Source organism: Equus caballus, chromosome 2 (genome assembly GCF_041296265.1).
Source record: "Equus caballus isolate H_3958 breed thoroughbred chromosome 2, TB-T2T, whole genome shotgun sequence".
Taxonomy (NCBI): domain Eukaryota; kingdom Metazoa; phylum Chordata; class Mammalia; order Perissodactyla; family Equidae; genus Equus; species Equus caballus.
The window spans coordinates 124,601,885-124,629,356 of NC_091685.1; the positions used below are offsets into that span (position 1 = coordinate 124,601,885).

Below are 27,472 nucleotides of genomic sequence, written 5' to 3' on the forward strand. Positions count from 1 at the left end.
CATGTTGTTTCTCTCCAAGTTTTTTTTTTCTTTTTCTTCTTCCCAAAGACCCCCAGTACATAGTTGTATCTTCTAGCTGTGAGTGCCTCTGGTTGTGCTGTGTGGGACGCCACCTCAGCATGGCCTGATGAGCAGTGCCATGTCCACGCCCACGTCCACGATCCAAACTGGCAAAACCCCAGGCCGCCAAAGTGGAGCGCACGAACGTAACCACTCGGCCACGGGGCTGGCCCCTCTCTCCAAATTTTTAAGTATTATTTTAATTTCTCTCAGCAATATTTTATGGTTTACAATGTAGAATTCTTGCTCTTTTATTAAATTTGTTCCTAAGTATCTTACACTTTAATATGGTTGTAGATAAAATTGTGTTTTATTTTCCAATTGTTGGCTGCTAGTATATAAAAATGCAAGCATCATAGGCATATTGTCTGTATAAATGCAAGGATAAAGTAGGTGAAGAAAAAGAAATATAAGGCATAAAGATTATAAGAAGGAGGAGGAGAAGAAGAGAATGAAGAAGAGGAGGGAGAGGGAGGAGGAGGAAGAGTTGTAAATGTATTTCTGTTCAGTGATGATATGGTTGTTTATGTAGAAAATTGTGAGGAATCCACAAAAGAACTCTGAATTAATAAGTGAGTTTAGCAAGGTCACAGGAAACAAGACCAGGATAAAAATATCAGCAGTAAGATGTTAGAATATTTTGCTCATTTATTGGTAAATCACCCAAACTGCTTAACATCTAACTTATTTCTTAAGTGTATTAGATTCAGTTTTCCTCCTGGAAGATTGGGTGATCCACTGGGGTAGAAATTGATCATATAATATAGTCTTTAAATAATATTAAGGCCTAGAACTGACTCACCAGATTGTAGTCCCTAGAACTTAGGTGTGAAACTGTTTTAACTAAGAAGGTGCTAAAGATCACCAAGTTGGAGACTTGTGCTACAGAAAAGGTGACTTTACACTTTCTCTCTAGTGGTCATCTGGGATGAGATAGTTGGAAAACCTATATTGCCAGTGTTGTCAAGGATGATAAATGCTGGTTTAATGTTTTAATGAAAGACAGATATTTTTGACTGAGCAGAGGATGATCCTATGTCTGCATGGCTGTGGGCTGCAGCCATAATTGCTGGCAGGGTCAGAACTTTTCTCAGAGAGCAAGGTTGGATCTGACCTATTGCTTGAACAAGTACTTGCTTTGAGCCCCAGTGGACAGCAAAATAAAACATGGGAGAAATTATCTTTGTTTGAAAACAGAATCGAGAGTGGAAGTTGTCAGATATCCTCCTCTGTCATACAATAAGCCAAATGTGTCCCCCATAAAATTTTAAAATTTGAGCAAGTCTGCTCACTGAACTTGTCAAAATAGCAAAGCTATCCCCCAGATACCTAAGTAAGTTTACTTGTCTAAAGGCATCCTTTAAAATTATTTGTCTGGACGTCACTGTGCTCTCCAAAACTGTTTTAGTTTTGGCATAATTAAAGGTTAGAAGTTCTTTCAAATGCTAATTGGCCAAAATTTCTTGAAGCTATTTCCGGATGGAAGGTCACATCATCAGTGTGTAGCAGGCCCTCTCTGCAGCGTCAGGAGGCACACCTCTGATTCACCTGAAGAGCTGTTCAGCCTGAGACGGGGACGACTGTCCCTGCTCTGTGTCTTTTCCTTGCGAAAGAGATATTTGCCCTGGCGGAGAGAGCTGTTTTTGCTTATTCTTAGTCTTATGATAATATTTCCTTAAAGGCTTTTTGAGGAATATTAAAAAGCCTTGAAATAATATTTGTGTTGTATAGCTTGGCACATACGTGATTATTGTCTATGGTGTCAAAAGCAAATGACTTGTCAACAATTCTACCAAAAGATTTATTAACGGAAACTGACTGACTTTAATAGAAACTAATCAAGACCAATGGTCAGTGAAATGGTAACTTTTCTTTTCCTCTTGTTAAATGTTAGCCTTGAAAAACTGTCTATAATTAATTGACAGATTTTTTTTAGGAGCGCTGTATTTAAATGAGCTCTCTCAACATTTTTTAATAGGATGTACTACACATTTGGTATTTACTGAGGGAACGATATATAAAGAGTTAAATAAGTTAATGACATTAGCAGCAATTTCAAGAGTTTTGGGACATTCTGTAAGTGGGGCGCTTTTAAATTTAAAACAATCATATCATTCATAAACAAGGGATAGGAAGGGATGCAGTATTTATTAAATGCTGTGTTCTATTTACTTTCCTACGAGCTTTTCATAGATATGTTTAAGGTAATTGGCCCTAGTTAGTGAATGATCTAAAGTTTACAGAACATGTCTTCTGCTGTCAGGAGCCTTGACCACAGTGTAGCATGAACTGTGAACTGGCCTCTGATAGGCCTCTTCTCACTTGCTTTCTTTGAGCAACAGTATTCCAGAGTCTGCCTTTGTGATAGATGCTGTTCAAAAGCACAGTCTTTCGAGAGAATGAGCTGCTTTAAATTTTCCAAGTTCAATGAGCCCTATCATTAATTACTATCTTGCTGGCTTTGTGGGGATTTCTTTCTTTACTGGCATCTTTATCGAACTAGAACCAGAGAACCCAGTCCTTTCTCTTTGGCAGACAAAGAAAAAGGCAAAACTGGTTTCCTTTTGACCAAAATCTGTTGATATACTTACAGAGAGTGGATCCTCCCATAAAATAGTTGGAGTGAAGAAATCCAAACTATACGTACCGCAAAAGAGGATTATGGGGCTCGTGAGTTCTTGTTCCATCTTGGCCTTCCTAGACACCTATTCCAAGTCTGTGCAAATGCAAAGCCTAAATAGAAATGATTTCTTTATCCTAAATTATTCAGGACCTCAAAGGAGAAGGACTAAACAAAAATAATGATGATGATAACAACGTAATTGCCAAAGTTGTGTGCAGTCACTTTGTGCTGGACATGTGTAAGCACTCTACAATGATTATCTTATTTCTCTCTTACAGGAGCTCTATGATGTAGTTCACTACTATTTGATGTGTAAGGAAACTTAGGCTCCTGTGAGCAATCTAAGAAGTGAAGTAATTTCCCTGGTCATACAGTTAATAAGTTGTAAGAGTTCCAGATTCCCCCTAATAATGGCACAATGGTCCTAACGACTCTGACTTCGTATCCTCTCAGTCTTCTGGAAAGGAGCAAGCCATTTTTGTGGGTTGCTGTGGAAGTCCTGAAATTTTCAGTAAGACCAGTTTAAAAACAATTGCTGTGGCCAGGGGAAGGTGATTGACAAAGGCCTGAGTCACATTTCCACTCCTCAAGGCAGAACATATGAACTGAGAAGTATAGGAGAGAGATGGAACCGCAAATGAAAATTGTAAGTTATCATAGGAAGAAGTGGGTGTTAATGTCAGGGAGGGAAGCAGTAAATGGCTATGGCATTTTAGAGGTTTGGTAACTGAGGCTTAGAGCAGTTTCTTCACCACTGCCTGTCACATAGTATAGCTGGAGCTCAGACCCTCTCTTTTGGTTTCCCATCCATGCTATTAAGCCCTGAGAGGCAGTATAGTGTAGTGGTAAAGGACATGGGCTCTGAGACCAACCTGCTGTGTGTAAATCTCAACTCTACCATTTACTCACTTGAGTAAGTTCCTTAACCCCTCTGTGCTTTAGTTTTCTCACCTTCTAGGATGGTGGGGAGAATCAATGAACTATCTATAACAGCACTTGATATAGTACGGGTTATCGAAGTGTTCCATAATAGGAGCAGCAGTGGGAATAGTGTTATTATATCTACTTAAATGATTATTGGATATTATTATCAGTAAGCATTGCCTGTGGAACAGGTATAGCATTTTTATGATGACCAGTTATGATTTAAATTATGATTGATCTACTCAAGGATCATTCCATACTTCTTCATTAAGCACATTTATGTTTCAGACACTGGGCTAGGTGCTAGTGAGTCTGAAGGTAAAAATATAAAATCCCAACCTTTAGAGAGATTGCTGGCTAGTGAGTAGACAGAGTTATAACAAGCAATTACACTATAGCATTTTTTAATAAGTATGTTCAAGAGGTCTATGCAAGTTATCTTGGTAGACAGAGTACTTCACAGCCAGGAGAAGTCAGAAAAGTTTTACTAAGGAAATAATGCTTGTGTTCGCTCTTAAAGAATGAATAGGTATCATCCAAGTGGACCAGATAGAAGGGCAGAGAAAATAGCATGTGCAAGAAGGCTTTGATACACAAGCAGATGAAGAAAGCAGAGGCAGAGGGTTCGTGGGAGCAGACGTGGAGGAGATGAGCTTGGAGAGATCGGTAGTAAAAGCATCCGTTAGAGAGCAAGGAGAGTACTCTCCCTATGTTTCTTTACAAAACAGTTTTGGAGGGCAGGAGTGGGGCACTGTGGTTTAAGGTGACAAGTCTTGAATATAGGTTGCTATTTCAGACAGTGACTTCAGATGAAAAGGTAGTGTCTTATGAAGAATGACTGATACCCTACTTATGAGTTCCTTGCAGATTTCCTAAAGAGAGAGTCTGATTTCCTCTGCTCTAGCATCTGAACCAGTGAAAACTTGAGTTCTCTTCTACAGGCAGTCTGGTCAAGGCATCTGACCTCAGTGTGTTCTTCGTGTCTAACTGGACTTTCTCTGCGCCTGTGTTGGTTTACCCACTAGCTAGACGCTTTGTCACTTGTTGGTATTGTCTGTCTTAGGTGATAGGCCATAAAAAAGCAGTCATGTCTGTCTTTTTTACAGCATTTACCTCAGTGTCAAATGCAGATTAAGTGCTTCAAAATCATCATGATAAAGACTGGATGTTCTCAAGTCTGCCCCATACATCTTAGACAAAAGCCAGATCCTAACTTTCATGTTTAAATGTTCTTCTTTATTACTTTATGCCCACAGATTTTCATTTGTTCTCATATAATGACAGTTTTAAGAATATGAAACTCCTCAAAACCTGGGACTTTATATTGTTCTTTATTTCCTTCTGAAATTTTATTTTAAATATGTGCATGGCTTTCCTGGTCAAATACTGTACTGTGCTTAGCTATTAAAAGTCTAAAGGAGGGGCTGGCCCCGTGGCCGAGTGGTTAAGTTCGCGCGCTCCGCTGCAGGCGGCCCAGTGTTTCGTCAGTTCGAATCCTGGGCGCGGACATGGCACTGCTCATTAGACCACGCTGAGGCAGCGTCCCACATGCCACAACTAGAAAAACCCACAACGAAGAATACACAACTATGTACCGGGGGGCTTTGGGGAGAAAAAGGAAAAAAAAAATAAAAATCTTTAAAAAAAAAAAATAAAAAAATAAAAGTCTAAAGGAGGGCTGGTCCAGTGGCATAGTGGTTAGGTTCACTCGTTCTGCTTCGGCAGCCTGGGGTTCTCAGGTTTGGATCCCAAGCACGGACCTACACGCCGCTCATCAAGCCATGCTGTGGCAGCATCCCACATAGAAAATAGAGGAGGATTGGCACAGATGTTAGCTCAGGGCCAATCTTCCTCAAGCAAAAAGAAGAAGATTGGCAACAGATGTTTGCTCAGGGCCAATCCTCCTCACAAAAAAGCAAAAGTCTGAAGGACAAAATATCTTTCAACACATGAGTGGATGAACAAATCATGGTATATCCATTCAGTGAAATACTGCTCAGCAATAAGAAGAAATGAACTGGGAATGCTGGCAGCAACATGGATGAATCTGAAGAACATCACGCTGAGTAAAAGAAGCTAGACACAAAAGAGTGGTGTATCAGTCCATTTACTTGAAACTCTTGAAAAGACAAATTTAATCCATAGTGATAGAGAGCAGATCAGTTGTTGCTTGGAGCCAGAGGTACACTATGGGGATTGGCTAGGAAGGGGAACAAGAGAACCTTTTATTCACTTTATTTTTAATTTTTTATTGAGGTCACATTGGTTTATAACATACAAGTTTCATGTGTACATCATTGTATTTTGACTTCTGTATAGACTACATCGTGTTCACCACCAAGAGTATAGTTTCCATCCATCACAATACACATGTGCCCTTTTACCCCTTTTGCCTTCCCCCATCTGCCTTCTCCTCTGGTAACCACCAATCTGTTGTCTGTATTTGTGTGTTTTTTTGTTTACCATAAAAAAGATGAAATTTTACCATTTGTGACAACATGGATGGACCTTGGGGGTAATGCTAAGTGAAATAAGTCAGGTGGAAAAAGAGAATCTTTCTAAGATCATGGGAATGTTCCATTTCTTGATTGTGGCAGTGCTTATAGTGGTGTTTACATTGTCAAAACTCTTCTAATGGTACATTTAAAATGAATGTATTTTATTGTACATAAGTTATGTCTAAATAAAGATCATTTAAAGAAAAATAGGAAAGAGGAATTGCTCTGTTATAGTCATGTCATGATGGAGAAGAACAAGCCACCTGATGTCACATGCATCTTTATAACCAACTATATTAGTTTCCTATGGCTGCTGCAACAAATTACCACAAATTGAGTGGTTTAAAACAACAGAAATTTATTCTCTCACAGTTCTGGACACCAGAAGTCAGAAATCAATGTGTTGGCAGGACCCATTCCCACTGGAGACTCCTGGGAAGAATCCTTCCTTGCTTGTTCCAGCTTCTGGTGGCTGTCAGTATTCCTTGGCTTCCTTGGCTTATGGCCACATTGCTCCAATCTCTACTTCCTCTTCACATCTTCTTCTCCTCTGTGTCTCTCTCTCTCATGAGGACACTCGACGTTGGATTTTGTGTCTACCTGGATAATCCATGATAATCTCCTCATATGCAAAGACCCTTTTTCCAAATAAGGTAACATTCACAAGTTCCAAGGATTAGGATATAGACGTATTTCTGGGAGGGCTACCATTTAGGTTACGTCAACTATTATTGTTATTCATTAATATAGTACTTTTCTGCGACTTGGTAAAAGATAACAGTCCTTCATTTTTTAAACTTTATTCTGGGGTCATTATGGGATTCTATGGGTAAGTGCTTTTCCTTACTCTCTCTTCCCCAGCTTGCTGAAATGAGTCTGACCTTCTTTGCATCATAGTATTACGACTTGTGATTCTAGGTGAAAGTCAGGAGAAATAGATAGAACTGACTCGTTCAGGTGATCTGGCTTAAGAAAACAGAACTGTGTTAGGTAAACAAAGCTCCTTAGAGTTCTACATTAGATTTGGGGACAAGGCCCCAGCTACTAAAGGATTATCTTGCCTTGTTCTGCCTTCTCTATGGATGCATCATAGGAACCTTACAAGGTCAATAGAAGTAGTTAAGAATAAAATTTGAGTATTTTTGGATTCTTTGATCAAAATATGGTCACTGTATCACCTCAACTTCTGATTAGTAGAATAGAAACTAGGGATAAAGAATTTTCGTAATTCATATTTCTTATAATTTGCTTAGGACAGACCACACATCATTGAACTGAACATTTCAGTTTGACCGACTTTTGTTTGTGCTGTGCTGTCTTGCAGACACTGTCCTAAACAAGTGCACCAGTGCAGGCCCTCTCGCATTCACTGTTTGTTGTGATGGGTTGGGAATAGGGTGACAGATTGCCTAAAAAATGTAAAGTGTTGGTCCACTTAAAAAATATGAATTGGTCTCAAATCAAAATTCTGAACTGTAATAGAAAGTATTTAGAAATTTTCCTTCTTTGTTCACCCAGTAATAGGTAGATAAATTTAGGTATAATTTAAAAACTTTGGGGGCTGGCCCAATGGCGCAGCGGTTAAGTTCACATGTTCTGCTTCGGCAGCCCAGGGTTTGCCGGTTCAGATCCCACGTGCTAACATGGCACCGCTTGTCAAGCCATGCTGTGACAGTCTCCCACATATAAAGTAGACGAAGATGGGCATGGATGTGGGCTCATGGCCAGTCTTCCTCAGCAAAGAGAGGAGGATTGGCAGCAGATGTTAGCTCAGGGCTAATCTTCCTCAAAAAAAAAAAAACAAAAAAACTTTGGAAAGAGCTAGGGTGCAGACCCAATCAAATATGAGCTATCGTAGGGTCTGTCTTAGAGAAAATTACAGACTTATGTTGTCCCCAGTGCTGCAGGACATGGGGAGTAGGACTTACTACCCAGTGCCTTTGCACTGCCGGTATCAATAACTATGGTGAAAGAAATGTTTTTGGAGTGTCTGTGCCAGTTTAGAAAGCTGCTTGGAAGAAGAGAACATTGATGGGGCATAAACACCCAGCTTACCCCGGGATCCTCTAATCCTCCTCGTCAAAAGGTGATTTTATTCTCACAGGAAAAAGCAAAGTGTTCTAGTGATTTGATTGTGTCATGGAAATAGTTGGAGAGCCCAGTTACAATCTATGTTAACTTACAGGATATATATACACTCAGAGTAACAAAATGATATTATATAGTTTATTATAAAGACCCTCGTCTTATTTGAGGGAGACTTGGACTTTTTGCTTGTTTTGTTTTGCTTTTAAGATGATCAGGATTCTATGCAGGGCCGATAGCTCATTGAACTCCATTTGGCCCTTTTGGTGTTATGTTTCCCATGTTATAAATTTGCAAACTGAGGCAGGACAAAGTTGGAACATTTTCCAAGCATAGCAAATCAGTGACAGAGTCTCCTGGCTTTGTGTCTGAACCTCAAACCACTAGACTATGCTTTCCATGTGTATTTTGATCTTATCAAATTAATTGTCTGCTGAGAAAGGAAAGTTATCTAGTATTCAGGTTGGAAAATTAATTTCCCAGTTTATTGTATCCCTTTGTGAATTAGTCACATTACAGACTTAGAGCATTCCACCTTCATTTTTTTTGGAGTGAGAACTGAATTGTAAAATATGCACAGTCTCACAACTTAGGGACAGTTGGACTGATTTTTTTTAGACCTATTACAAAATAATTTTCGGTAAGCAGTTAATCGAAATAGCTTCCATTTCAAAACCTCTGAATCTGAGGCAAAAAAATTCTTAGATTTAGTGTGCATAGGCGTCCTTTCAGGCCAGAACATGTGCCCAGCAGAGAAATGAGTTATTTTCCTTCTCAGTTCCAAAAGCCTTCTTGGTTTTTTCCTTTAGAAAAAATTGCTCTGTCAAATATTGCCATATTTTTTTTAAATGTCAAAATTTAATAAGTGGTGAGTGGCAAGTTAAGAGCCTCACATATTAGCTCATCACTGAAAATGGCTCCTCTCCAAATTCTGAGATTATAAGCCAGTGAGTCATTAAAAGTTATGTACTAGTTGAGCTCTTTTTGCCTTGAAGTTACAGGAGGTTAGGTTAAAGATAACATAGGTTTATACAGTTGTATGGTTATCTGAACAATACTGATTGGTATTTTATTTTTCCTCTCCATTTCTTAAATCACACAGTAGCTAACTATATTTCGTCTGTGTTTCCTCTCCCTTAACGTTTTACCTTGAGCTGACACCAAGTAAGCAAAGTTTTAGACCAATAGGAAAATGACTGTGAGAGTGATCAGCTTTTATAAGGTGAATGAACATCTTGAATTTATAGAATCCGCAAGTGTGTTTCCTCCCTCGGTTTGCTGACAGTATGAGTATGACAGTATTTTGGCTTGTGGAGTGGCCCTTAGAAATATCCTGGATTATGGATCTGAAGAAATGGCATGTGTGGTTTTAGTTACCACCCGTGCCTGAATGACTTCCAAATCTATTTCAGTAACCCTGACCCCTCATTCTCTTTCTTGGCCTCTGTTTCTTGCAATCTGAATAACATCTCTTGGAAACATTGCCAGTTCAGAAAAGAACTGATGGTTTGAGGCTGATAGGAATTTCTCCTTATTTTATTGTTTAACGTCTTTATTGAGGTATAATTGATACATAAGAAAACTTCACTTATTTAATGTATACATTTGATGAGTTTGGACATACACATACAGCCATGAAACCATACCACAATCAAGGTTAATAGACGTATCCATCACCTCCAAAAGTTTCCTTGTGTCGTTTTTGGTTGTTTTTTTTTGGAGAAAGATTAGCCCTCAGTCCTCCTCTTTTTGCTGAGGAAGCCTGGCTCTGAGCTAACATCCGTGCCCATCTTCCTCTAGTTTATACGTGGGACGCCTACCACAGCATGGCTGCCAAGCAGTGCCATGTCCGCACCCGGGATCCGAACCAGTGAACCCCGGGCCGCCGAGAAGCGGAACGTGCAAACTTAACCGCTGCGCCACCGGGCCGGCCCCCATGTCGTTTTTGTTTTTGTGTGTCATAAGATCACTTAAGAGGAGGGCTACCCTCTTAACAAATTTTTAAGTGCGTAACACAATATTTTTAGCTATAGGCACTGTGTTCTACAGCAGATCTCTAGAACTTACGTCTTGTATAATTGAAAGTTTATGCCACTTAAACAGCTCTCATTTTCTTCTCTTCTCTGCCTGTGGTAAGCACTGTTCTACTCTCTGCTTCTGTAAGTTTGGTTTTTTAGACACCTCATGTAAGGGGAATCATGCTGTTTGTCCTTCTGTGTCCGTTATTTCACTTTGCATAACGTCCTCCAGGTTCATCCATATTGTCGCAAATGGCAGAATTTTCTTTCTTTTTTAAAGATGAGTAATGTTCTATTGTATGTCTACATCACATTTTCTTTATCTATCTGTCAATGGACATTTGCGTTGTAAAAGAGAATCTTTATGGTATGTTTTAAATCTGACAGAATTAGTCCTCCTCAATGCTTTTTTTCCCTGGTATTTTAAAATATATTTTTGCATATTTATTATTCTTACCACACACACACACAGAGCAACAAGGAAACTTTTGGAGATGATGGGTATGTCTGTTGCCTTGATTGTGGTAACGATTTCACGGGTGTATGCATATATCCACACTCTTCAAATTGTGTACGTTAAATATGTGCAGTTTTTTCTGTATCAATTATACCTCAATAAAACTGTTTAAAAAATAATAAAAACTCCTGAAAGACACTAAAGTGGACTTGAACAAAAGGAAATACTTCCCTTTTCCTTTGATAGAATAACTCACATTCATAAAGATGTTGAGTCTCCCCTAGATAATACGCAGATTTAATGTGAACCCAATTCAAATACCAGATACTAACAAGTGTTTATTGGTATTTTCAAGCTAGAAAAATTGATCATAGGAATCTTTCTTAACTTAGTCTAATTCAGTTTTATCTAGATATTAACGAGATTATCTTGTTACCTGCTCTACCATGGTTCATTCTTCTTTCAGTAAACAAAAGACTAGGAGAGGTGTCTTTTCATTAAATGAGTAGTGGTTTTGGACAGCCATTGTGTGAACTTGAGCAATTTATATTTTCTTGACTTACTGAAGGATTATACCTCTCTTATTAATGAAGTTAACTCTGTTGATCCATTGCTAGTATGATATACTTTTCTGAGCTGTTATTTTGTTAGTGAAGAATTTAACTTTATCATCTGCACCCTCTTATATCATCATGTGATGTCATTGTATGCATTTATTGAACACATATTATTTGATACATATTTATTGGACACCTACCTTATAGGCACTGTGATAGGCATAGGGATTCCAAGTTGAATAAGCTAGTACCTGCCTCAAGGGACAGTGAGAGAGACAAACCCATAAGAAATTATTACCATAGAATTAATAAGTCCTGCTCCTACATACTGTCAGAATACAGAGAAATGCAGTTCCACCAGGGGTAGAGCCATTGAGTGAGAAGCCAATGAGGACACTGGCAAAAAAAATTTTGAAAGAATAGATCTAGAATAAAGAAGGATGTCAAAAAGGGGCTGGTTGAGATAATAGAAGAGGCTTAGAGAACAGGAGTCTCAAGGTCTTGATGAGATTAAAGAGCAGGTCCTCAGGCATGAGGAACAAAGAAGTATAGGAGATTGTCAGTGAAAATCAAGATGTTTTAAGTAAATAGAGGTTGAACAATGTCTCATTGTGACAAACCACCTGTATTTGGGGATATTCGCTGGAGTTAGATGAAAATCTGCGGGTATGGACATATGAAGCCAACCAATCCTTATAGACATTAAACTCATGATCATGGTCTCAGTATGTTTTAACCAACTAAGCTAAACAGGTACAGATAATTTAGGGATGATTGAGTCAGAGGCATACAGTGTAAATTTCCTTTGTAATACATCTGGAAAGTGACAAGTAAAATATTCTTGTAACCTGATAATAATAACCTAATAGATTTAAAATTCATTAAACCATGTTCAGAATCCAAATATGAACAAGTTGACTCATGTCTAGAAACTATCGATACTTATTCTTGCTTGCAGTGGTGATGGTAGTGATATTTTTTTCTCTTTTAGTTTTTAATCTTTCCCAAGATTTATGATTTTTGTAGGTCCATTTTGGTGTCATGAATATAGTAAATAAGTTTTCATGTTTTCCTCTTAAGACAGAGGAAAAGGATGATTAATTTTCATCTGCTATCTTAATTATTGAGTTATAATTATATTGAAATTCTGTGGAATTCAACTGTATTAAAATTGTCAGTTTATAAATCTGTCTTTCCAACTATACCATAGGGTTCTTCATTGTAGAAATCAGTTCTTCCTCGTGGTATCCATGGAGCCTGGAAACACAGGGACCTAAAAACACAGTACCAAGCAACTAATAGCCACTTAATTGGTGCATTTGAGTATAAATGAAAGTATCTTGCTTTATTAGAAATTATTAATCATTTTATTTTGAAAGCTGCCTTTTAGTCGTATCTGTGTGTTTGTAATCACCTAGGATCCTTACACGCGTTGAACTTTAGGATGTCAGGGACAATGGTAACAAAGTAAATGTGCCCTCCGATCTCTAAGAGTAACAGTAGTAACTGAAAATTTCAGAAGGAAGAGCATATTTTCTGACTTGAAGTTTAATTTACATTTTCCAGATTAGTAATGGATTTCTCTACGAACAAGAGTCTGACTTGGGAGTTGTGTAGGGTAAAGTTCTGTTGTCCCCTGCCTGACGTCTTTTTTTTTTTTTCAATTGTATGAATCCCATTCTCTTAACTCTCCTTCTAGAGTCCGTTTTCAGTCAAACTGTAACATACTAACTGCTACTGGACTTACGATTTTTTTACCTTGTAGTTGTATTATAATTTCATTAGCTACTTCAAAATAATTTTTAAAAAGATTTCATGATCTAAGTTAAAGACATTTTTTATTAATCTAATCTTTTATTAATCTAATTAAAATCTAAGAGTACAAAAGAACAGAAAAGTAAATCGATTTTCTGTGTAATTTAAACTGAAGAGTACTCAGTCCATTAGCTAATTCATATGTAGTCTCAGGTAATAGCTAAGAAAAGTATGTCATGAGCTTCAGCTGTATATGTTTGGATTTTTAAAATTATTTCAGTGTATATGCTCATTGGTTTGATAATAGCATGAATATGCTTTTTGATATGCAAGTATTTTCCAATTATGTCTTACAATCAGCAAAAGCAAGTTGAGAAAGTAGAACATGGAATCTTTGTGTTCAGCTGTTTCAGAACTGGTTTAATGGAAAAATCACTTTAAAGGTTTGGTTTGAGTTTCATGAGAAAGACATCTATATTGAAGTAGTGTGCAACTGAGGTCCTCTAGTGTCACAACTGAGTATGACATCAGCTTTTAAGATTTTTAAAGTGTGTGTGTGTTAGAGAAAGAGAGGAAGAGAACAAGGCCCAGAGAGACTACTCCTTTAAAGCTGACTCAGAGCCAGGTGAGCTCAGAAAACTAGGTGGTTATGTTTTATTAGTTAATCAATCTCCAGGAAAGTTTTCCTCTGTTTTTCAGAGGGGAGGGGTTTGCATTCTTTCATGCCCACATATTTATCAATGTAATTGTAGTTGTTTTAAAGTTTGGAATCTTTCCTTTACATAATTGGTTTAGATTTTGAAGATTTTTATGAAAACTCTGTTAATTCCAAATTGATCTTGTTTCACACCTTCCCTGTTTGCTTAAGACTGGCTATTGTGGCACTTTAAAATGGGAGACACTATTTAATAAAGGGGAATAGTTTACAGGTCACTTGAAGCATTCTTTATAAATAATAACTTTTATTGTTTCTTTTTTACACACTTCATGGAGAATATCAATTTGTTGCTTTATTTTAAAATATGGCTGACAACCAGGGGTTATCAGACATTTGTGGGAAAAAATTGTTTGAGAGAAAAAGAGCCAAGGGAGAAAAAAAAAACACTTACTCCAGAGGAAATGAAGATAACACACTTTGTTTCCTAAATTAAAAGAATTCTAATAAATATCCTTAAAGAGACTGAAAAGAGTAATGTATCCATAACCAAACGGCGGATTTATTAAAAAGGAACAGCCAGAGAAAAGAAGAGAGATCCTGGAAATTAAATAACACGATGAATAGAGCTAAAGGCCATGCTCCTAGCAAGTAAAGCAGAAAGTTGGTGTAAAGAATAGATTCAGTTTTCATCAGCCCGCTAAAAGTTCCAACCGAAGATACAGTGGAGGGAGAAAATCATCAGACATGACAGATCTACTTTCCTGTTAATGTTTCTCTGTTGATGGAACTCGGGAAACTTCAGATTAAAAGGCACACCTAATGCTTACTAGCACAAATGTGCAAATGCCCACACTGTAGACACATTGGGCTAAAATGTTGTAAGTCTAAAGATAAAGTACATAAGAATCCTGAAAGCTTCCGAAGAGGAATGACAGAATATCTACAGCAAAATTAGAGTCAGACTGCCTTTAGACTTCCTGCCGTAAGGAGGAACACGTGAAGACAGTCGAGAAATTCTTCCCAAGTCCAAGGGCAAGAATAGGACTTTTTAAGACATGCCATGCTTTAAAATGTCCCATTCATGCCACCCTTGTGAAAAACTTCCTCATGGCTATATTCTAGCTACATAAAAAAACACAAAAAGAGTAATATGAGGTATAAAAAATGACAGCAGTGATGATAACCTTGGTGAATAGTGTATAATTATAACGTTATAGTGTCCATTAAATCCTGATGACAGACATTTTCTCTTGAGAGCTAGGGGTTGAGTGGCTTAGGTTTATGTTTCCTTCCCTGCTTAGTTCCACAGTGACTAAGTGCTAATCATAGTGCAGCCGTGTGCCAGTCACCTCCTGTGTGTCTCAGAGTCAAAGCCAAAGGCTGTACAGTGGCCTAGGTGGCCTGCTGTGCCCTGGCTCCCTGCGACCTCTGACCGCCTCGTCTCCTACCTTCTTACCCTTGCTTTCTCTACTGCATGCGTAGTGGCTTCACTGCACTTTTTTGAACTTACTCTGCCCTCTGCCTGAATCACACGTTTCCCAGAGAGCTGCGTGTCTTTTTCACTTCCTTCAGATTTCTGCACAAGCGTCACCTCAGTGGGACCTCCTTGACCACATTCTACGTCTAGTAGTAACCTGCTCCCCCACATTCTCTCTTCCCCATGTTTCCTCCTTAGCTCTTAATCACTGTATGCCATACTATGTATGGTTGACTTGTGTAGCTTTCAAGGAAGGAATGCAGATTTCTTTTATCTCACTTATAAAATGTGATAATATAAAAATAAGGTAACTGATAAAAATCAGGAGGTGGGAAAGGAAGATAGAAAAGTCGCAAAAGTATGTTAATTACATCATCTTGCGTAGTGAAGAGTTAATTATATTAAAGAAAAGTCTAGCCACCAGAAGAATCGAAGACAAACTGCTAAGGGTGGTTACCTCTGGAAAGTCAGACTAGGATGAGAGGAGAGAAGGATTTTAGCTTTTCATCCTTGGTTCTTTTTCATGGTTTAATTTAGAATTTTTAATTGAGAGTCATACGCAACTATTCTTTTTGTAAAATTTTATTCAGCCTACTTTTTTTTTAACATCAGGTTTGTTGGGGTATAATTTACATACCTTAGAATTTACCATTTTTAGTGTACAGTTCAATCAGTTTGACAAACGCAGTCATGTAACTATTATCAAAATCAAGAATAGAACGGTTCTGTCACGCAGAATTTCCTCATACTCCTTTGTAGTCAACCCATCCCCCCAACTCCAGCCCATGACAATCAGTGATCTGTTATTCCATCCTTTTACTTTTAACTTACAATTTTATTTAATGTGGGTTTCTTGTAGCTTGAGTATAATTGAGTCTTAATTCTTATCCAATCTGACAATCCTTATCTTTTAATTGGTGAGTTTAGACCATTTAAATTTAATATAATGGTTGATATATCCAAATTAAAATCTTTTAGTTGTTTTCTAATTGTTCCATTTGTTCTTTGTTCTTTTTTCCTTTTACTCTGCTTGCTTTGGGTTTGACTATTTTTTTATAATTCCATTTTATCGCCACTGTTAGCTTATTTATATCTCTTTTAAAAATTACTTGTAGTGGTTACCTGCAGATAGTAATTTAAGTTTTAAAACTCTAATTTAAAATATCAAAAAATGAGTAGAAAAGAAATCTATTCCAAAATGTTAATATTGGTGATTTTGAGGATTGGATTTGAATTGGGCTTCCCTACTTTTCTGTATATTATTCCTAACTTCGTACATGAATGATGTTTGGTAAAAAAAAAAAAAAAATGGAGGAGAGAGAGAGGAAGGGAGGGAGAGAAAGAAGAAGCTGGGCATCCCTGTGGAAGATGGCTTAGAGAGAATAGGGTAAGTATTAAAGAGAGATATTTGATAAATCATAAATTGCTGGAGGTTGCTTTGTGGATTTATATGGAAATTGGGCTCGTGTCTATCTCCATAAAATATATTATAGTTGTTTGTCAGGTACTTAGGTATTTTGCCTTGAGCAGGAGAGGTGGTTTACATTGACTTAGTTCTGCCATATATCTGAAACTTTCCTAATAATTTGGCAAAGTCAAACCTGCAGAAGGTCAATTGGACACCAACAAAATTAAACTTCCTTCCTGGAAGAATAAATTCTGCCATTGGAATAGCCTTTAGGGAATTGTAGGATCTTTGTCAGATTAATGCTCCTGTAATTAGAAAATCCAAAATATGCACAAGTGAAAATTTTAGAAAATGTATAGATTCTGTTTTCTCTGAATCAAGGAGTAACAATGAAAATATAACTCTTTGAATTTTATCACTAAACCTCATTTTATTCCTTAAAACAGGTTCTGTATCTGCTTTGTAACTGATCTGTTGATCTGTGACTTTTTGTTTTCTTTATAGCTATTCAAAGGTTTTGTGTATAGCGTTTGAGGTACTTCAGGGCTTGCAGTATATGAACAAACATGGTATAGTGCACCGGGCACTGTCTCCTCATAATATCCTTTTGGACCTAAAGGTAATCGTCAAATAGTTTATTCAATATGTGTTTGTTATTTGAGGTTGGAAGCTACTGAAGTCAGGCCCACTCAGTTAATCAGAGGGACTGTAGAATAAAAATATGTTTTAAGAATATTTATAATGAAAAGACTATATGAAAGTGATGTGGTTGTTAGAAAAAAAGAAGTACCTTTAAATTATATAAATCCATGTCTTTTACATGCATTGCTTTTTTTCCTAAGACTCATTTTCTAACTTGATATTTTGTTTTTCCTTTCACTCATTTTCTAAAAGATATGCATGGTAGCTTCCCACTCCACCCTTCTCTGAGTTTGTTTTCATCTTAAGAAAACTTCTCTATTTCTATTGAATATTTTTCTCATAGAACAACTGCATTATATTTTCTCCTCTTGGTTCTTCTCCTTCCCTATTTCCTCTTCTTTTCTTTATTCCCCACTTGCCTTCTTTATTTGTCAGTTTTTATACCTTTTTATTGGAGTGCTGCTTCTCTACATGGAAATCTTATGGGAGACTAAGCAGCAGCTAGTCAACCCTCTAAGAGAATTATGGGTAGCAAGGTGGTATATTTTCAGGACTAATCATGATTTCATTCTCTTTCATAGGCATATAAAATAGTTTTGAGGGAATTTTGGGAGGAGAATTATTTTCTGTAGTAGTAGGATTATTATTTTCTTCTCTGATTGTCTTCCAAACTTTCACTACTGTTACACTATGGTATTAAAAATCACAAATGACAAAATGGTGCTCATTAATTTGATAGTTATAACAGTGGACTATCTAATCTGAATTGTTTTAAAATATAAACATTTTGTAATGCTGGGAAATAAAGTTCTTGAGATAAAACGAGCCAACTTTAAAATTGACTTCATTTTTTAAAGTCTTAAACATCTAAAAGGGGAAAAACTTAAGAGATCTATAAAATTTATATTTGCAGTTTATTAAGAATCTCACTTTTGTGATACTGTGGTCATTCTCAAACAATATAAAGCTTGTTGGAAATCTAGCAGATTCAGTAATATCTTGATGATCTGTGAACTCATCTTTTCAAGTTAAGAACTCCCATGTCAGGGTTAAGTTATAATATTATGAATGGACTTGCAACCCCCCCAAAAAAATTCTTTTGTGAAAATTACCACAAAATATTCTAAGCAGGGGTTCAAGACAAATAAGAATATTTTTGCTTTTTTGGCTTTGTCAAAAAGCTTGGAAGATATAAACAGCAAAAATTTTTTAAATGTTATTTGTCATTGATACATAAAAATATATGCGTGTGTATATATGTACATATATGTATGCATATACATGTATATATTTGTAATGATAGAAAGTAGACTTCAAACATTGGCAAATAGTTTTTAATAAAATTATAAAATACAATGTTTTTCTTAATGTATTTGACTATATGATGATTTCCTTATTTATAGAATATATAATGATAATCTGTTCCTGCCAATAACATTAAAGTAATTCATAGTGATTTTTTTTTTACCTTTATTATTGTAGGGACATGTTAAATTGGCTAAATTTGGACTTTATCATATGACAGCTCATGGTGATGATGTTGATTTCCCAATTGGGTAAGAATATGTTTTCTTTTTTTCCTGAGTTCTGTCCTAAACTTTGTAATCTTTGATATAGTGCATATTTTGTTAATTATTACTGATAGTACTTTTTGATACAAAACTGGCTTTTCTTTATTAATAAAAGAGTAGACAGTGAGATTTTCCCAGCACCCAAAAGATCCTTGATATTGATCTTTCATTGAGTTGGCCAAGAAGCTAATAGATTACTGACCTTCTTGACCTTGTAATGCTTACCCATTAATTCTATTTCATTCGGAATTAGGTAAATTTAAGGCAAGAAGGCTGACCAGATTCTCATTTAGTGATAATGTGTGTTCCTCAAAAGACTGAGAAAGATCACTCTCATATTATGTTCTATTGTTTCTACGGTTAATTCCCTCTTCTCTAAGCTATAATTGTATAGTAAGACTCAAGTGAAGTCACTGTGGATGTCAGAGGTTCTCCACCTGAAAGTCTGTGTTTAAGTTTGGAGACGTTTGTTTGATCACTTCTGATGTGAAATTCCAGATTGCTGTTGGCCTCTAGGAAAGGAATGAAAGTTTATCTTGAACTCAATTTTGTGCTTTTGCTGTAGATTTTTGTGTTACATTTGTTGTGGTTACTTTTTAAACATTTTAATACTATAATTCTTTTATTGCTTGAGAGTTTCATTTTGACGTTATTTTAGAAACACAGAAATTACAAAATAGTACAAAGAATTCCTTTATAGCCTTCACTCATATTCCCCAAATGTTAACATTTCACTATATTTGCTTTTTTTCTTTTCTCTTATACATGTATATGTATGTGTATATAAATATTTTTTAATCATTTCAGAGTAATTAGTGCATATAATGGCCTTTACCCATAAATGCTTAAGTTTGTATTTCCTAAAATAAGGAATTTTCTTATATAACCACAGAACAGTTATCAAAATCAGGAAATTAAAATGGGCACAATACTATTACCTAATCCAGAGACCTTAGTCCTGTTTTTCACTTGCCATGTGATTGTTTTACTAGTATCCATTCGTGTGTGGCTCTTTGGACTCTCTGGAATCATTCTGTCACTCCATGACTGGGAATTATGGTTTGGAGTCACGGAGTGTGTTTCTGCAGGTGAACATTGCTTAAAAACTTAAAAAAGTCTCATTCATAAATTACTCTTTTAGCTTTATAAGTTAGACTGTAGGTTTCTTACCTAAAATTTTTGCTAGTTAGGCCATAGCTGGTAATCTTAAATTGAGTCACTCCTTCCTTTATTTATTAAGAAAATATTTCTTGAGCACCTTATCTTCTGGCTGCTGGATATACAAGAATGATAAGATAGGTTCCTGTTCTCAAGAAGCTCACTAAACTGCTTAATGGGAACATTTTCCGTTTTTGTGGGGTTTTTTTTTTTGAGGAAGATTAACCCTGAGCTAACTGCTGTCAGTCCTCCTCTTTTTGCTGAGGAAGACTGGCCCTGAGCTAATATCTGTGCTCATCTTCCTCTACTTTATATGTGGGATGCCTACCACAGCATGGCGTGCCAAGCAGTGCCACATCGGCACCCGGGATCCAAACCTGCAAACCCCGGGCTGCGGGGAAGCGGAACATGCGAACTTAACCGCTGTGCCACTGGGCCAGCCCCGAACATTTTCCGTTTTGACGGCCTACTTACTAAGGTACATAAATTCACAGTCTTGTAATTTTGCATACCAAAACTTGTGGTCATAGACAACAAACAGTTGTTTTCACAAGCATGAAAACAATATTTTGTAAAGAGAGCCTACACTTTATTTTTTAAAAAGAAAAACCCTTTTGAATGTTAAAAAAATGAGTTCATGGTAAAGCTCTAATATCTTTGTCATATGTGACAATTGCCTTTTGAAGTAGCTTTTAAGGAGCTGTAGTAAATGTGATTTCTGCTGCTTCCTCATTTTATCTAAATCAGTTTGTGTGAGGCAGAACTCCAAAAACATAATAGAAACAGAAATGAATTTTTTTACCTTTTACTTAAAGGTGCTTTAGGTTTTATCGATGAAAAGAAGAAAGGAAGTGATTTTTCTTCAAGGACATCAAGCATTTTGAAGAATTACGTTTGAATTTAAAATACTTGGCTAGAAGTGGTCTTGTGTGTCATTTGGTGTGGCGTACTTTGAAGTCTTAGACCGTAAGGGTCTGACCAGACAGTATCAAAGAGCAAAATGTGAAACGTTAGCCAGGAAAAATAAAGTGATCAAACAGCTAAGGCATGAAAGAAAATATTTACACCGGAAGAAGCTTGCAGTTGATTTAAAAGACAAATATTAAGGAATAACAAAGTAAAATGTTAACATCTGTTTCAAAATAGTGTCAAGAGTTAGAAATTGGACGTTCATTTCAGCTGGCCAGTAGCTTAATGCCTTGTTAAATCATGAAACAGATGATGAAAGCCGCTTGCATTTACCTCTCCAGTCACATTCACTACAGAGTTCTGGTAATTTTCTTTAAGTATTAAAATGCTCTGCTAAAGAAGAGACTCTTGTTGAAAGGAGATAATCTATATTAAAAAACAATCCTAGAGCTTATTATTTTTATGAATTAATTCAATCAGTCTTAGATTAGAAGGGAAATGAGAATTTTTAGAGCAAGGCTCACCTCTGTGCTTCTGGAGATCACCAGTCAGAAGTTTTAGGAAGAACAATTTATCTATAGTATTGCTTGACTTTTAATTACCCATACTATTATTCTGGGGTTAGATGTGCTGGAAATCAGATTAAAAATGAACAGTTCACCTTCTAGATATATCGTGGTGCTGATGATAAAAATACAACATTGCATTTGTGTCGTATTTTCCATTTTTATAAAACATCTTTCTATATTCACTAATATTCATAACAGTTTTGTGAGGTAGGCATTATTATTCCTATTTTACAAATTAAGGAACCCAAGTCCTATATAGAATATGTGCTAGGACTGAAATTAGAAAGCAGATGTTATACTGTCAAGTCCAGTGCTTTTTCCATTAGACTTCAGTTGTCTCCAGAGATTTCACACATTCGTTTGGAAGAGCAGGATGATCACCTTAGGGTAAAATGACACAGTACAAATTTATGTATGAGAGCAACACAGGAGCAAATTGTTAATATCACTGTCATCATTGTATTAAAACAAAAAGCAATTAAAAACCTAATTTACCCATTTGAAGTTGTTATATTCTCTGACTTAATTGACTTGTATTTTACATGTAAATAGTAAGTAGTGGCAATCCTGGTGTGATTAGGTGGCTATAGAAAAACACAGGAAGAGAAATGGAAGTAGTACTTGAGTGCCTGCATCACATATATTACATAGATGTTTGTTAGTGCTGTCGAATTGATTCCGACTCCTAGCAGAGTGGAGTCTTCCTGGGTCATTCTCGTGCCTTCCGGCGCTGTTTCAGACAATGCTCCACTGCTACTCATAGGGTTTTCATGGCCAGTTTGGAAGTGGGTGGCCAGGTCCTTCTTCCTAGTCTCTCTAGTCAGGAAGCTCCACTGAAACCTGTCCACCATGTGTGACTCTGCTGGTATTTGAAATCCTGGTGGCACAGCTTTCAGTGTCCCAGCAACCCACAGCCACCACAGTATGACAGCCGACAGATGGGTTATGTGGTTCCCTGACTGGGAAACAAACCTGAGGAGCAGGGATGAGAGTGCTGAATTCTACCCACTGGACCACCAGACATAGACGTTACATATACTTACGTGCATTTTGATGGCAGTCATTATTGCAGGGTGGCACAAGAATCTAATGTCATTGGATTGAAAATTCTGGTTAGGTGTGCTCATGACCAAATCTCACGACAAATGAAGAACAGGCATGCACATAGGCAATAAGCAGGACAAAATCCCACTTACTTTTCATTTCTCTTCTAAAGCTATTTTTATTCCTTTTGTTTCTAGGCAGTGAGATTCAAATTTAGTCATCGTCAATAAGTCTAGTACTCATGTACCCTCTGCTTTTTAACTTGTCTATAAGGCAGTCCTATGCTTGATCTTAGCCAAAAAGCCAGGAAGCAATGTTAGGCAAGCCTAACGGGCATTTCTTTTTTTTTTCTCTCTCTCGTTTTGGTGAGGAAGATTCACTCTGAGCTAACATCTGTTGCCAGTCCTCCTCTTTTTTTTTGCTTGAGGAAGATTAGCCCTGAGCTAACATCTCTGCCAGTCTTCCTCTGTTTTGTATGTGGGTTTCCACCACAGCATGGCTTGATGAGTGGTATAGGTCTACACCCAGGATCCAAACTGGCAAAGCCAGGCTGCTGAAGCAGAGTGTGCCAGACCTAACCACTACACCATGGGGCCGGTCCCTTAACTGGCATTTTTGTCAGGAAATACTCTTTTTTTCTTTTTTACCAGAAATATACTGAGCATATCTGGGGTCCAGCCCTGTGGCCTAGTCATTAAATTCGCCTGCTCCACTTCAGCAGCCCAGGGTTCACCAGTTAGGATCCTGGGTGCAGACATGGCACTGCTCCTCAACCCATGCTGAGGTGGCATCCCACATAGCACAACCAGAAAGACCTACAACTAGAATATACAACTACATACTGGGGGGCTTTGAGGAGGAAAAACAAAAAAGAGGAAGATTGGCACAGATGTTAGCTCAGGGACAATCTTCCTCACCAAAAACCATACCTTTAAAAAAAAGGGGGGGCCAGCGCAGTGAGATAGCAGTTAAATTCGTGCACTCTGCTTTGGTGGCCTGGGGTTTGTGGGTTCAGATCCCAGGCGTGGACCTACACACAGCTCATCAATCCGTGCTGTGGCGGCGTCCCACATACAAAATGAGGGAAGATTGGCACAGATGTTAGCTCAGAGACAGTCTTCCTCAAAAAAAAAAAATTTAATGCAAAAGGACTGTGTGACTACTTCCTTAACATAATGAAAACAAAAGTTAGCAGGTTCAAAACAAAATATTTATTAACACCACTGTCATTTGGCAATGTATTGCTGATCCCAGTGAATACCGTTGGACAAGGAAAAAAAATCACATATGTATAAAAATTGGAAAGGAGATAAAATTATCATTTTTTGGTGAAATTACTAGAAACAAAAATCCCAGGAATTTTAGGGTTAGGGTTGGTTAAACATTAGGAAGTTAATTAATGTGAGGAAAATCATATGCTCTCTTTGTAATAGATACAATTGAGGTATTCAAAAATTTATTCATGATTAATACTGATAAAAATTTTTCACAAAGAAATTATAATAGTGAAAGGTTAAAACTGTTTTTTAAAATATTAGGATCAAGACAAAGATGTGAGCTATCATCACTTTTCTTTGATATTGGACAGAGTTATCAGTCAGCACACAAGGCAGCAAAAGCACTGAAAGCTGGGAGCATGGAAAGGAGGGAACACAAGTGTCAGTGCAAACAAATCAGTTAAATGTGACCGATCTGGAGATCTACAGACAGCTCAAATCCATAAATGACTAGGGTTTAGCAAGGTTGCTGTATACAAAATTAATACAAAGAAATGATTTACACGTCAGCAAAAAATATGAAATACCTCAAAAGACTCTAATCAAGTATGTTCAGCACCTCTGTGGAAAATATAAATCTCTTGTGAAAGACGTTATGAAAGACCTAAATAAATATGAGATATCATGTTCATAGATTGTTAGAGTCGATATCAGAAAAATGCTACTTCTCCTCAGCCTTTGCCTTTGAGCTAATTTCAATAAAAATTCCAACTGTGTATGTGTTTGTGAATGTGAGTGTGAGAGAGAGAACTTGACAAGATAGTTCTAAACTGTATATATGGAACAAACGTCTGAAAATGCCCAGACACTCCTGAAGAGAAATTAAAGCAGTCTGTGTTTTGAAGGGGCTTGTCTTAGCAGTTATCAGTAATTATTTATGTAACATTACAGACCTAACGTTGTATAATGGTACAGCATTAGGTGAATTTACCAGTGGAACAAAATAGGGAGCCAAGATGCAAACCAGTGTGTATGTAGAGATTTGATCTGTGATGGGAGCTGGCACTATAGACTAGTTGGGGGAAAATATGGTTTTCAGTAAATGAAACAGAGTTCAGTTGATTATCCACATAGGACTGTCGGTAAGCTTGTACCTTTATCTTTCATCATATGAAAAATTGATTGTAAGTGGACTAAGAAACATAATATGAAAGGCTAAACTATCAAACTTTTAGAAAATAACAGATCATTTTGACAAGATACAGAATCACTAAGTATAAGAGAAAAGATTGATTAATTTGACTGAAAGATTAAGAACTTCTCATTCATAAATCCGTAAAGAAATGAAAATACCATAAAGAAAATGAAAAAGCAAGCCACAAAGTGCTAGAAAGTATTTCAAGTCATAATTACTGAAAAAGGAATTCATATCCAGAATTATAAAGAACTCTTTCAAAACAGTAATTAAAGGCACCAGCCCGATGGCGCACTGGTTAAGTTCACATGCTCCTCTTCAGCGGCCCAGGGTTCGCAGGTTCAGATCCTGGGTGTGCACCTACATATCACTCATCAAGCCATCCTGAGGTGGCATCCCACATACACAATAGAGGAAGATTCCCACAGATGTTAGCTCAGCAACAGTCTCCCTCAACAAAAAGAGGAAGCTTGTCAACAGATGTTAGCTCAGGGCCAGTCTTCCTCACCAAAAAAAACCCCCAATAATTAAAATATCAACCACTGTGAAGGAAAGGGATAATGTGGCAGGCATGAGATTGCTATGCTTAGGAACTAAGTCTTGCTTGGATCGTTGGTCCTTGGCTAGCACCTGGGAACTTGAATTTCAAAAGTGTTTGATCTCGTTCCCTAACTGATAAGATGGGTTTACTCTGCCTGTTTGTACAAAGAGTACAGTTTATGCTGAATGCTGGCTTTCCTTCTAGGGGTCTTGAATTTTGGTGTGTGCTAGGCAGAGGGTGCCTTTATGACCAGTTCCCAATAAAAATCTTGTACACTGAGCTTCCCTGGCCAGAAGCCTTGCCTACATGTTAGTATGTTTTTGTTGCTGGGTGAAGTGTTCTGTGTGGCCTCTGATAGGAGGGAAAGCATAAGGAAGCCTGCATGTAGATTCCTCCAGATTCCTTCTGTGTCGTTTTCCCCTGTGATCCAGCTATGCATCCTGGCTCTGTCACAGTGTAACTCGGCTGTGAATACATCTATGTGCTAAGTCCCATGAGTCCTTCCAGTGAATCACAAAATGCGGGAATGGGCTTGGGGACTCCAGCACAACAACTTACTGGAGAGACGGACGAAAGACTTGAACAGGCACTTCACACAGTAGCAAACCCAAGCGGCTAATAAACGCATGAGGATATGCCTCAGTCTCCTTAATTATCAAGGAAATGCAGATTAAACCACAGTGATAGATAGGTCTCACTCACCAGGTTGTCAAACATTAGAAAGTCTGTTACTGCTGTCCAACAGGTGCTGGAGAAGAAGTAAACAATAGGAACTGTAATACATTGCTGATGGGAGTATAAATTGGTACAACCTCTTTCAAAAAACATTTAACTTAATACCATTAAGTTGAAAGTGCACATTTCCTGTGGCCTAGAAATTCAATCCCAGGATTATGATTGGGGAAACTTCAGATGTACACCATACATAGTATTATGAGCAAGATTGCTTATAATATATAAAAACAGGAAACAAATGCCCATTGACATTAGGATTGATAAATTATGATATATTCATAAAATAGAAGTAAAAATTAATGACTGAAAACTACATGCAATGATGTGGATGACTCTTTCAAATAAATCATGTTGATTTTAAAAGCAAATTACAAAAGAATACTGTCCGCATAATTCCAGTAATAGAAAGTTCAGAAATATGTTTAAGTAAACAATATACGTTTTAGGGAATCAAACATATGGTAAAACTATAAAGAAATGTGCAGGAGTTATAAACACAAAAATTGCAGTTGTCTGTTCCTTTTGGGGAATAACAGGGGGATGCAGTTAGGGAGAAGAGAGAGACCTTGAGTGCTAATTTGATGTGCTTTACTTAAACCATTAGGTGGGTGCGTGGGTGTTTGTTGCCACTTTATTTATACATTACTCATATTTAATAGTCTTTGTTTTTACTCAATATTTACTAAAACAGTTTTCAGAAAAACTTGTTCTCTTGGTGGAACTGAGAAGAAATAGGCACCCTTATGAGAATATGAACTGATACAAGCTGAAAGGGCAACCTGGGGATATGTGTCAAAACTTAAAACGCACATACCTTGTGACCCTGTAGTGCCACGTCTAGGAATTTGTTTGTCATGTGTACATACGTTTGTGGGAAATGGAAGAGTTGTGTTCATTTCAGCATGTTTGTGGTAGCAAAACAGTGGAACTTTCAAAATGTCCTTCTTCAGAGCTTGTAAAATAAATTAAGTGCATCAATACAATGAAATTATTGGCAGTTTTCAAAAAGAATGAGGCAGATCTGTACTTACTTTTATAGCATGATCTCTGAAATATATTTAAGTGAGAGCAGGGGCACAAAGTAGGATGTGCAGCCTGCTCCCTGTGGGGCAGTGGTAACAGGTGGCCCACTTATCTATATATCATATGTATGGGTGACATGCAGAGTACAGAGATGGGAGAGTCTTACTTTTCAATTTATGTATTTTTACAGATTTTGGCATTCCTTCTACTCAAAAGAATAAGGGCTGTTTTCAAAGATAAAATGTACTTTAAACAGTAGTTAAGTGTAAAGAGAAGACGGGTAGTAAGGAGGAAGGAAAAACCCCTGAAAACCTAGAAGTCTGCACTGAGGCAGTGTGTAGAACACAG

At 37.2% G+C, this 27,472-nt stretch overlaps 1 protein-coding gene across 18 annotated transcripts in view; it reads left to right on the top strand.

Moving 5' to 3' along the window:
- The window catches only part of TBCK (TBC1 domain containing kinase), a 194,044-nt gene that overhangs the window by 29,584 nt on the left and 136,988 nt on the right, over positions 1-27,472 (top strand). For 14 of the 18 annotated variants that reach the window (XR_011436781.1, XR_011436778.1, XR_011436780.1 and 11 more), the window contains 2 exons: positions 17,025-17,139; positions 18,645-18,718. Coding sequence is in view for 12 of the 18 variants with exons in the window: in XM_003364530.5 (XP_003364578.1) it covers positions 17,025-17,139; positions 18,645-18,718 (189 nt within the window). In the remaining 6 variants the exon portion in view is untranslated. Of the gene's footprint in view, positions 1-17,024; positions 17,140-18,644; positions 18,719-20,224; positions 20,370-27,472 lie in introns of all 18 variants that reach the window. The other 4 variants (XM_070261614.1, XM_070261611.1, XM_070261616.1 and 1 more) reach the window with 1 other exon arrangement.